The 12,243-nt window shown below is 38.8% G+C and overlaps 1 protein-coding gene across 2 annotated transcripts; it reads right to left on the bottom strand.

Moving 5' to 3' along the window:
- Positions 1 to 2,085: 2,085 nt before the first annotated feature.
- LOC129041435 (lymphotactin-like) lies at positions 2,086 to 5,743 on the bottom strand. 2 transcript variants are annotated; one of them, XM_054496999.2, is made up of 3 exons: positions 5,638 to 5,743; positions 3,712 to 3,826; positions 2,086 to 2,838 (listed from the first exon to the last, which is right to left on the bottom strand). In XM_054496999.2, the coding sequence occupies exons 1-3, from the start codon at positions 5,696 to 5,698 to the stop codon at positions 2,670 to 2,672; spliced, it is 345 nt and encodes a 114-aa protein (XP_054352974.1). In that variant the 5' UTR covers positions 5,699 to 5,743; the 3' UTR covers positions 2,086 to 2,669. The 2 variants fall into 2 exon arrangements, with proteins under 2 accessions (XP_054352974.1, XP_054352984.1); XM_054497009.1 differs by lacking the exon at positions 5,638 to 5,743 and adding an exon at positions 4,876 to 5,628 and having other exon boundaries at positions 2,517 to 2,838.
- Positions 5,744 to 12,243: the final 6,500 nt, after the last annotated feature.

Here is a 12,243-nt window from a genome sequence, read left to right as displayed (position 1 = left end):
GAAGAAAGTCATTGGTAGCTTGATGGGGATGGCATTGAATCTATAAATTACCTTGGGCAGTATGGCCATTTTCATGATATTGATTCTTCCTATCCATGAGCATGGAATGTTCTTCCATTTGTTTGTGTCTTCTTTTATTTCGTTGAGCAGTGGTTTGTAGTTCTCTTTGAAGAGGTCCTTCACATCCCTTGTAAGTTGGATTCCTAGGTATTTTGTTCTCTTTGAAGCAATTGTGAATGGGAGTTCACTCATGATTTGGTTCTCTGTTAGTCTGTTTTTGTTGTAGAGGAATGCTTGTGATTTTTGCCCATTGATTTTCTATCCTGAGACTTTGCTGAAGTTGCTTATCAGACTGAGGAGATTTTGGGCTGAGACGATGGGGTTTTCTAGATATACAATCATGTCATCTGCAAACAGGGACAATTTGACTTCCTCTTTTCCTAATTGAATACCCTTTATTTCTTTCTCTGGCCTGATTGCCCTGGCCAGAACTTCTGACACTATGTTGAATAGGAGTGGTGAGAGAGGGCATCCCTATCTTGTGCCAGTTTTCAAAGGGAATGCTTCCAGTTTTTGCCCATTCAGGATTATATTGGCTGTGGGTTTGTCATAAATAGCTCTCATTATTTTGAGATATGTCGCATCAATACCTAGTTTATTGAGAGTTTTTAGCACAAAGGGCTGTTGAATTTTGTCAAAGGCCTTATCTATTGAGATAATCATGTCGTTTGTTTCTTTGGTTCTCTTTATATGATGGATTACTTTTATTGATTTGCATATGTTGAACCAGCCTTGCATCCCAGGCATGAAGCCCACTTGATCGTGGTGGATAAGCTTTTTGATGTGCTGCTGGATTCGGTGTGCCAGTATTTCATTGAGGATTTTTGCATCGATGTTCATCAGGGATATTGGTCTAAAATTCTCTTTTTTTGTTGTGTCTGTGCCAGGCTTTGGTATCAGGATGATGCTGGCCTCATAAAATGAGTTGGGGAGGATTCCCTCTTTTTCTATTGATTGGAATAGTTTCAGAAGGAGTGGTACCAACTCCTCTTTGTACCTCTGGTAGAATTCGGCTGTGAATCTGTCTGGTCCTGGACTTTTTTTGGTTGGTAGGCTATTAATTATTGCCTCCATTTCAGAGCCTGTTATTGGTCTATTCAGAGATTCAACTTCTTCCTGGTTTAGTCTTGGGAGGGTGTATGTGTCCAGGAATTTATCCATTTCTTCTAGATTTTCTAGTTTATTTGCATAGAGATGTTTATAGTATTACCTGATGGTAGTTTGTATTTCTGTGAGATCAGTGATGGTATCCATTTTATCATTTTTTATTGCATCTATTTGATTCTTCTCTCTTTTTTTCTTTATTAGTCTTGCTAGCAGTCTATCAATTTTGTTGATCTTTTCAAAAAACCAGCTCCTGAATTCATTGATTTTTTTTGAAGGATTTTTTTTTGTGTCTGTATCTCCTTCAGATCTGCCAAAAAAGAGTCTGCATTGCCAAGACAATCCTAAGACAAAAGAACAAAGCTGGAGGCATCAGGTAGTTGAAGCTACCTGACTTCAAACTATACTACAAGGCTACAGTAACCAAAACAGCATGGCACTGGTACCAAAACAGAGATATAGACCAATGGAACAGAACAGAGCCCTCAGAAATAATACCACACATCTACAACTATCTGATCTTTGACAAACCTGAAAAAAACAAAAAATGGGGAAAGGATTCCCTATTTAATAAATGGTGCTGGGAAAACTGGCTAGCCATATGTAGAAAGCTGAAACTGGATCCCTTTCTTACACCTTATACAAAAATTAATTCAAGGTGGATTAAAGAATTAAATGTTAGACCTAAAACCATAAAAACCCTAGAAGAAAACCTAGGCAATACCATTCAGGACATAGGCATGGGCAAGGACTTCATGACTAAAACACCAAAAGCAATGGCAACAAAAGCCAAAATAGACAAATGGGATCTAATTAAACTAAAGAGCTTCTGCACAGCAAAAGAAACTACCATCAGAGTGAACAGGCAACCTACAGAATGGGAGAATATTTTTACAATCTACTCATCTGAAAAAGGGCTAATATCCAGAATCTACAAAGAACTGAAACAAATTTACAAGAAAAAATCAAACAACCCCATCAAAATTTGGCAAAGGTTATGAACAGGTACTTCTCAAAAGAAGACATTTATGCAGACTGGATTATTTTCTCCCTTATTCTATAAATAGAATTCTATTATAGAGACAAGTTGAAATACATCTCGAATTGTTGCCATTGTCACAGCTGTAACTTGTGACTCATGTGTAAAGAACCATCGCAAGCTGGACTCTAAGAGTGATCGATATAGCTTTCACCTCTGGTAAACACTAGCCAGAATCTCTTCCATTATGGTTACCATCAAAGAGAGGTACAAGGACAGAAATCAAACACCAATGATATACTACCTTTCCCTACATATAATGAATAGACTAGGGAACTATTCTTAATAATAAATAATTTATTAATTAGAACATATAAGTGAATACAGAAGACATTTAAAAGTAAAAATACAAAGGAATAATTTTATTCATGCAGTGCTTTCATAAAAAGTGAGTATAAACTCAGTCCATGAGCGTGTAAAGTGAAATGAGCTGGCTGGCTGGAGAGGGACAGGGTGCCAGAGGCTACTACCCAGTCAGGGTCACAGCTGTATTGGTCGATTGCTGGGTTCCTGTTGGCTTGGTCTGGATCATGTTATTTCTGGTGTTGGATTTGCTGTCCATGCTTCTGACCACGTCTTTCACCCACCTGGCTTGTGGATCAGCACAGACTTTTAGGCCACGTTTGGTAATAAAACTGTAATGCAAGGAAAAGACAGACGAAGTTAGCCACATTCTCAAAGCCTCAGGGTCAGGAGTTAAGATCAGAGCAGACATGAAGAGATCCTGTGCAGAAATTACTGCAAGAAATAGTCTTTCAGAGCCATGAGATCATAAATGAGCACCCTTCTTCTGCCATTTATTTTAACATAAAGGAGAAATATCTGCAAGTAGTATCCAGCCTCTTTGTTCACCATAATTCACAGGTTCCTTTTCTCATCCATGTCACCAAATGTTGTAACAAAAAGACATTTTAGAACATCTAGTTCCATTATTACATACCCTCTTCCTTTTCAAATTTGAAAATACTCATCTTATTTTTTAAAGAAAAGGTGGTTTTTACATTTTCATTCTTTAGAGCAAAGCTTGCAATTATGTGTTGGGAAGAGTTATTACTTCTAAAAATGAGATTCTGGTAGAAGAAAGGGACCATATAGGTTGTGCATTGACTCATTTTCTTGAAATATGGCAACTGATAAAGCATGAGACTCTGCCTAACTCAACCCTAAGATCCTCCAACTCCAGTGAGGCTTGCAGGGAAACCCTGACATGGGCCAGCCATCTCTAAACCCAGACCTCAGAGCTGTGCACAGTATTCAACAGACTCTTCCACTAAGTAAATAGAGGAGGACTTCTATTCTTTCTTTGGCAGCCTAATTTTTGCAATAATCGCTATTCGTTTGGGCTGCAGAAAGACATGATTGATAAGGAAAAATAAAGAGGTTATCGGTTAAGTTGAGGTGTTCCTCCATGTTGACCTACTGTTCCTGAGGAGGGCAGCATTTCTATAGACTGTATTTCTATACCTCTAGATATCCACCCAGCCCAACTTCTGAGGAGGCAAACTCACATTACTGCTCTCAAGGAGCCTTCCGTGATGGTGTAGGTCTTGATTCTGCTAACTGGCAGTCGCTGGGTAGTGAGGCTCACACAGGTCCTCTTATCTGAGACTTCACTCCCTACACCTGGTGAGGAAAAAAAACAGACAATTAAAAATAAAGCAGTTCTCAAGATCATAGGAACAATCATCTGTTAAATTACTCTGAGAATGTTGTAAGAATATAAGGCCATTTGCTTTTTGGGGGAAGAAATGACTGATAGGCATCCTGAATCTCTTGCCCATCATAGATTCTTAGTAAATATTTGACTAATTTAAAAACTCAATCAATAGAATTGTTTCAGGAATTTCATGCTGAGAGAAAATAACAAGATGTTATCCCATCTCTGTGTACATTTTCACTTAGACATTTGGGACGGCTAGTAAATGCTCCAGTGACACTCATTCATTCATTTATACAATGGTGCCTGTTCTGTCCCACATGTTTTATTAAGACAGATGTTATCCCTCTTTTCATGGAGCATGTCTTCTAATGAGGGAGCCAGGCAACAGACAGGTAAACAGAAAAGATCATTTCAAATAGTGTAACATGTTACAGTACCATAAGTGAGATGACAGAGTAATGTGTGAAGAGTACTCTAGGCAAGGCAACATTCAGTGAGGGAAGGAAGCATGCTTTTGACTGAGTAAATAAAGGTGCTCTCCTTTTTAAATGGTCAAATGTCTCTCTCTGTCAGCTTCCTAAGATGCTGAAAAGAAAGAAGGCCAAAGGAAAGAAGGTGGCCCAGTCCCTGCAGTCATGAGGAAGCAGGAGGCTAAGAAAGTGGTGAAACCGCTGTGTGAGAAAAGGCCTAAGAGTTTTCTTAGGCAGGCATTGGACAGGACATCCAGCCCAAAAGGGACCTCCACTGCTTTGTGAAATGGCCCCGCTATATCTGGTTCCAGCTGCGAAGAGCTATCCTCTATAAGCAGCTGAAAGTGCCTTCTGCCATTAACCAGTTCACCCAGGCCTTAGACCCCCAAACAGCTACTCAGCCACTTAAGCTGATCCACAAGTACTGACCAGAGACAAAGCAAGAGAAGAAGCAGAGACAGAGCAAGAGAAGAAGCAGAGACTGTTGGCTCGGGCTGAGAAGAAAGCTGCTAGCAAAGGGGTTGTCCCCACTAGGAAATCACCTGTTCTTTGAGCAGGGTTTAACACCATCACCAACTTGCTGGAAAACAAGAAGTCTCAGCTGGTAGTGATTGCACATGGTGTGGAGTCCATCAAGCTGGTTATCTTTCTGCCTGTCCTGTGTCCTAAAATGGGGGTCCCTTAATGCATTATCAAGGGGAAGGAAGGCAAGACTGGGACATCCAGTCCACAGCAAGCACTACTGTCGCCTTCACACAGGTTTTGTATTGAAAACATTGATTTGCTCCAGAACACACATCCTCTGGTGCATCCCCACATTGTAACTGAACTCTCTAAGATTTTGATAATTTATCAAACTATATTAAATGGGCAAAACCTACAAATGCATTTATAATCATCACCTCTAATCCATAGCTAACATTAATCAAAAAATTAGTTTGTAAGGAAATCTGATGTTATTAAATAAACCATAATATTTATTTAATCTTAATCTCTGGTGATCATGTCTGTTATTCTATTCAGTTTATACATAAATAAGCATAGGTCCTGAGTGGTTAAGGAATTTACCTGAAATTACCCAATTAGGAAAAGTAGGAGCCCAGATACTAACCAAATTCTCCCTGTTCTGGAAGTTTACGAAGCCCCCTACAGTCAAAATCATCATTCCTTTTTTGCACATGAGAAGTTTAAGGCTCCCCTGGAGAAAGCAGTTTAGTCCATTCAAAACCTGAGTCAAACTCAAAATGTGTGCCCACCTGCCTTGCCTCCCTGTTCTTTATCTCACAGACAGCTTCTTGACTTACCTTCCACAATGTATGCAGTGAGACAGCAGATGCCAAGGAGGGCCAGGATGAGAAGTCTCATGGCTGAGGTCCTGCTGAGCTGTGCAGGGAGAGTGAGGATCAGGCTCTTTGAGGACCTCTTTTATGCCTCCAATGGTCAGTGCACTTCCTGTGGTGAGAGGGGGCTTTCGAGGTGGGTGTAGGATCATGGAAAGTCTTTGTAATACTGATGCTTTTATTTTTCTTAAAAAAAAAAAAAAGTCCTTTTCCCTGTTCATACTAACCTAACACCTTGTGGCCTTTACCCCTTTGTCTGTGGTTAATGTGTCAATTAAACCAAATGCATGCATAAAAGAAAACGTGGTTGTGTTGTCTTCTGCCACCAGCCTGAATTCAGATCTTCCGCTGTAGACATGCCTGAAGGCTGTTCACTGCCATGGCCCAGCATGGAAACTGTAAAGGAAATGAGGTGGGGTGGTCACTGCGTTCCATCCCCTCATGTGACATCCAGTGTGACATGAGGCTTCCACAAGCAAGGATCATGAGTCCCTGGTGCCACCCTTTGACTCTCTCAGGAGGGGAAGAGAGGCTGCTGCCACACTGAGCTTCTCGATCCTTTGCTTTCTTTTTTCTCATTTTTCTCCTCCACCTTTATTCAAGTTATCCCCCTTTCTTCACCCCAATCTCCCCAGGTACCCAAGAAACAATTAAATAACTGTTTAAGCATGTCTACATGCATATGTTTGCTTTATTACAACTTAACATACACATTTATAAAAGCTTTTGAAAAGCTGTGCTGTACCAACTTATTTCAAATTAAAAAAGACAGAAAATTGTAATCTTACCATCTGACAGCTTTCATTTTCAATATTTTTCCAGTGAATCTGTATTGGCATACATGTATTCTCATAACTGTGGTAATTTTAAATGCCGTTTTAACACCAATTTAAATATCTTCCCATTTTTTTAGCCTTCAGATTTCTACTTCAAGTAAATATATACACATACACACTAAACCATTTTCTTATAACTTATTATAAAGATCAGAACTATAAGGTCAATTTCATTAATGTACACTGAATTACTTCCCTTTAATAACCAGGAGTAGGATTACTGGGTAAAACGATATGATCATCTTTACAGCTCTTATTATATATTGCCATATAGTCTCCCAAAATGTAATTTTAATTTGCAATGCTCCCAGTAGAATTTAAATATACTGATTGCACTGGAACTTTTCTGCTACTGAGTTTGTTGTGTGGTAGTTGTTCTTTATTTTACATAGGTATCTATAAAATATATTTATTAAATATATGTGTAGTTAAAGGTCTTTTGCTATTAGGAATATGAAAATAAATTCCTATATTTTCATAAAAATTATAGGTTAACGTCTCAAAGAGACTTCCCACTAATTGCATTTGATTTTTCACCCAGACTTCATTCTAACCTTCAAATTGGCTCTTTAATGATCTCTACGTTACTGCACAATCACTCCTTGAACACTGGACACATCTTCTATTCAAACTGCTTCTCCTCATATTAGTCCTTAGCATGGAGCAATGTGTTCTCTTCCATCTAATTTCCAAATACTGATATATAGTGATCATCTTAGACTCATTGCTATCCACCTACATGTCAATCTCAACCAAACTGGACTAAGTGTACCTTCTAAGTAGTTCTTTGAGATGTGTCCTCCTTTCTTCCCACACTGCTCAAATGTTAGGCCAATTGCAGTGGACTAACTGGTTTCCCAGACCAGGGCCTCCTCTCAGTCTGTTCTGCAGCTTGCCAGGGTAATCACTGTAAAGCCTCAATCTAATCATGCCGTTTCCCTACTGAGAACCTCTTTGCTAACTTCCAATGCCTACAGGATGTATTTCAAATCTTTCATTGTGATATATAAGAATGCTCAAGATCTAGTACTGCCTTTTCTTTCAGACTCACCTTCCACCATTCACTCACACACTCCCAAACCTTAACAAACACATACATGTACAGTCAACCCAATGGGCCAGCCTCTTTTATGCTCCTCACATGTTTCCTTTAACTGGAATACCCATGACAGCTCCCTACATAGTTACTTGTAAACTCCTCCTCTCTGTATAAGTTTTCCTGAATTTTTTTTGATAAAATTAAGTTGTGCCACCCCTCGATGCTCTCTTAGAACTTTGTTCTGTTCTCATGGCTATTCTGCAACTAATCTCATTGTGTCCTCTTACTCAATTACATTCTTGCGTCTCCCACTAGATGGCAGGCTCTTTGAGAGTAGGAGATTCCCTTGTTATCTCTGGATCCCTGGCACTTGCAGAAAGCCTGGTATGTAACAATTGCTCAACAATTAGTTTTTAAATAAATGAATTTTTTTTAAAATGCCAAAATTACAATGATTGTGCATTAAGTGAAAGATGACCATCTAAAAACATAAAGCCATGCTTCATGACATTGGTCTAAGCAAATATAGGAAAAAAAGGCAAAAACAGACATATAGAACTACATCTAACTAAAAAGCTCCTGCACAGCAAAAGAAATAATCAACAGAGGTAGAAGACCGCTTATAAAATGGGAGAAAATATTTACAAACTATATATCTGATAAGGAATTAATATGCAAAATATATAAAGAACTCAAGGAGCTCATTAGCCAGAAAACAACACAATTTAAAAATGGGCAAAAGAGTGTAAAAACATGCCAAGTTATAAAGACCACTGATGCTAGGAAGAAACTGCATCAACTATCAAGCAAAATAACCAGCTAACATAATGACAGGATCAAATTCACACATAACAATATTAACCTTAAATGTAAATGGCAGAATGCTCCAATTAAAAGACACCAACTGGCAAATTGGACAAAGAGTCAAGACCCATCAGTGTGCTGTATTCAAGAGACCCATCTCACATGCAGAGACACACATAGGATCAAAATAAAGGATGGAGGAAGATCTAACAAGCAAATGGAAAACAAAAAAAAGCATGGGTTGCAATCCTAGTCTCTGATAAAACAGACTTTAAACCTACAAACATCAAGAGAGACAAAGAAGGCCATTACATAATGGTAAAGGGATCAATTCAACAAGAAGAGCTAACTACCCTAAATATATATGCACCCAATCCAGGAGCACCCAGATTCATAAAACAAGTCCTCAGAGACCTACAAGGAGATTCAGGCTCCCACACAATAATAATGGGAGACTTTAACACCCCACTGTCAACATTAGACAGATCAACGAGACAGAAAGTTAATAAGGATATCCAGGAATTGAACTCAGCTCTGCACCAAGCAGACCTAATAGACATCTACAGAACCCTCCACCCCAAATCAACAGAATATACATTCCTCTCAGCACCACATTGCACTTATTCCAAAACTGACCACATAGTTGGAAGTAAAGCACTCCTCAGCAAATTTAAAAGAACAGAAATTATAACAAACTCTCTCTCAGACCACAGTGCAATCAAACTAGAACTCAGGATTAAGAAACTCACTCAAAACCGCTCAACTACATGGAAACTGAGCAACCTGCTCCTGAATGACTACTGAGTACATAACGAAATGAAGGCAGAAATAAAGATGTTCTTTGAAACCTATGAGAACAAAGACACAACATACCAGAATCTCTGGGACACATTTAAAGCAGTGCGTAGAGGGAAATTGATAGCACTAAATGCCCACAAGAGAAAGCAGGAAAGATCTAAATGGACCCCCTAACATCACAATTAAAAGAACTAGAGAAGCAAGAGAAAACACATTCAAATGCTAACAGAAGGCTAAATAACAAGATCAGAGCAGAACTGAAGGAGATAGAGACATAAAAAACCCTTCAAAAATCAATGAATCCAGGAGCTGTTTTTTTGAAAAGATCAACAAAACTGATAGACTGCTAGCAAGACCAATAAAGAAGAAAAGAGAGAAGAATCAAATAGATGCAATAAAAAATGATAAAGGGGATACCACCACTGATCCCACAGAAATACAAACTACCATCAGGTAATACTATAAACACCTCTATGCAAATAAACTAGAAAATCTAGAAGAAATGGATAAATTCTTGGACACATACACCCTCTCAAGACTAAACCAGGAGAAGTTGAATCCCTGAATAGACCAATAATAGGCTCTGAAATTGAGGCTATAATCAATAGCCTACCAATCAAAAAAAGTCCAGGACCAGACAGATTCACAGCCGAATTCTACCAGAGGTACAAGGAGGAGCTGGTACCATTCCTTCTGAAACTATTTCAATCAATAGAAAAAAGAGGGAATCCTTCCTAACTCGTTTTATGAGGCCAGCATCATCCTGATACCAAAGTCTGGCACAGACACAACAAAAAAGGAGAATTTTAGACCAATATCCCTGATGAACATCGATGCAAAAATCCTCAACAAAATACTGGCAAACTGAATCTAGCAGCACATCAAAAAGCTTATCCACCACAATCAAATTGGTTTCATCCCTGGGATGCAAGTCTGGCTCAACACACGCAAATCAATAAAAGTAATCCATCATATAAAGAGAACCAAAGAAAAAAACCACATGATTATCTCAATAGATGCAGAAAAGGCCTTCGATAAAATTCAACAGCCCTTCATGCTGAAAACTCTCAATAAACTAGGTATTGATGGGACGTATCTCAAAATAATGAGAGCTATTTATGACAAACCCACAGCTGATATCATCCTGAATGGGTAAAAACTGGAAGCATTCCCTTTGAAAACTGGCACAAGACAGGGATGCCCTCTCTCACCACTCCTATTCAACATAGTGTCGGAAGTTCTGGCCAGGGCAATCAGGCTGGAGAAAGAAATAAAGGGTATTCAATTAGGAAAAGAGGAAGTCAAATGGTCCCTGTTTGCAGATGACATGATTGTATATCTAGAAAACCCCATCATCTCAGCCCAAAATCTCCTTAAGCTGATAAGCAACTTCAGCAAAGTCTCAGGATACAAAATCAATGTGCAAAAAATCACAAGCATTCCTCTACACCAATAACAGACAAACAGAAAACCAAATCATGAGTGAACTCTCATTCATAATTGCTTCAAAGAGAATAAAATACCTAGGAATCCAACTTACAAGGGATGTGAAGGACCTCTTCCAGGAGAACTACAAACCAGTGCTCAGTGAAATAAAAGAGGACACAAACAAATGGAAGAACATTCCATGCTCATGGATAGGAAGAATCAATATCATGAAAATGGCCATACTACTTAAGGTAATTTATAAATTCAATGCCATCCCCATCAAGCTACCAATGACTTTCTTCACAAAATTGGAAAAAACTACTTTAAAATTCATATGGAACCAAAAAACAGCCCGCATTGCCAAGACAATCCTAAGCCAAAAGAACAAAGCTGGAGGCATCACACTACCTGACTTCAAACTATACTACAAGGCTACGGTAACCAAAACAGCATGGCACTGGTACCAAAACAGAGATATAGACCAGTGGAACAGAACAGAACCCTCAGAAATAATACCACACATCTACAACCATCTGATCTTTGACAAACCTGAAAAAAACAAAAAATGGGGAAAGGATTCCCTATTTAATAAATGGTGCTGGGAAAACTGGCTAGCCATATGTAGAAAGCTGAAGCTGGATCCCTTCCTTCCACCTTATACAAAAATTAATTCAAGTTGGATTAAAGACTTAAATGTTAGACCTAAAACCATAAAAACCCTAGAAGAAAACCTAGGCAATACCATTCAGGACATAGGCATGGGCAAGGACTTCATGACTAAAACACCAAAAGCAATGGCAACAAAAGCCAAAATAGACAAATGGGATGTAACTAATCTAAAGAGCTTCTGCACAGCAAAAGAACCATCAGGGTGAACAGGCATCCTACAGAATGGGAGAAAATTTTTAAAATCTACCCATCTGACAAAGGGCTAATATCCAGAATCTACAAAGAACTTAAACAAATTTACAAGAAAAAATCAAGCAGCCCCATCAAAAAGTGGGCAAAGGGTATGAACAGACACTTCTCAAAAGAAGACATTAATGCAGCCAACAGACACATGAAAAAATGCTCATCATCACTGGCCATCAGAGAAATGCAAATCAAAACCACAATGAGATACCATCTCACACCAGTTAGAATGGCAATCGTTAAGAAGTCAGGAAACAGCAGGTGTTGGAGAGGATGTGGAGAAATAAGAACACTTTTACACGTTGGTGGGACTGTAAACTAGTTCAACCATTGTGGAAGACAGTGTGGCAATTCCTCAAGGATCTAGAACTAGAAATACCATTTGACCCAGCCATCTCGTTACTGCATATATACCCAAAGGATTATAAATCATTGTGCTATAAAGACACATGCACACGTATGTTTATTGTGGCATTATTCACAATAGCAAAGACTTGGAACCAACCCAAATGTCCATCAATGATAGACTGGATTAAGAAAATGTGGCACATATACACCATGGAATACTATGCAGCCATAAAAAATGATGAATTCATGTCCTTTGTAGGGACATGGATGAAAGTGGAAACCATCATTCTCAGCAAACTATCGCGAGGACAGAAAACCAAACACTGCATGTTCTCACTCATAGGTGGGAATTGAACAATGAGAACACTTGGACACAGGGTGGGGAACATCACACACTAGGGCCTG

Source organism: Pongo pygmaeus, chromosome 1 (genome assembly GCF_028885625.2).
Source record: "Pongo pygmaeus isolate AG05252 chromosome 1, NHGRI_mPonPyg2-v2.0_pri, whole genome shotgun sequence".
In the NCBI taxonomy this organism is placed as follows: Eukaryota; Metazoa; Chordata; class Mammalia; order Primates; family Hominidae; genus Pongo; species Pongo pygmaeus.
Note: the sequence above shows the minus strand (reverse complement) of the source record. Positions and strands in the feature narration are given on the sequence as shown.

Coding starts and splice junctions, on each gene's coding strand:
- LOC129041435 (XM_054496999.2), bottom strand. CDS start 5,698: ATGAGACTTCTCATCCTGGCCCTCCTTGGCATCTGCTGTCTCACTGCA. Junction 3,827..5,637: donor CACTGCATACATTGTGGAAG/GTAAGTCAAGAA, acceptor TTTCCTCACCAG/GTGTAGGGAGTGAAGTCTCA. Junction 2,839..3,711: donor GGCTCCTTGAGAGCAGTAAT/GTGAGTTTGCCT, acceptor CTTGCATTACAG/TTTTATTACCAAACGTGGCC.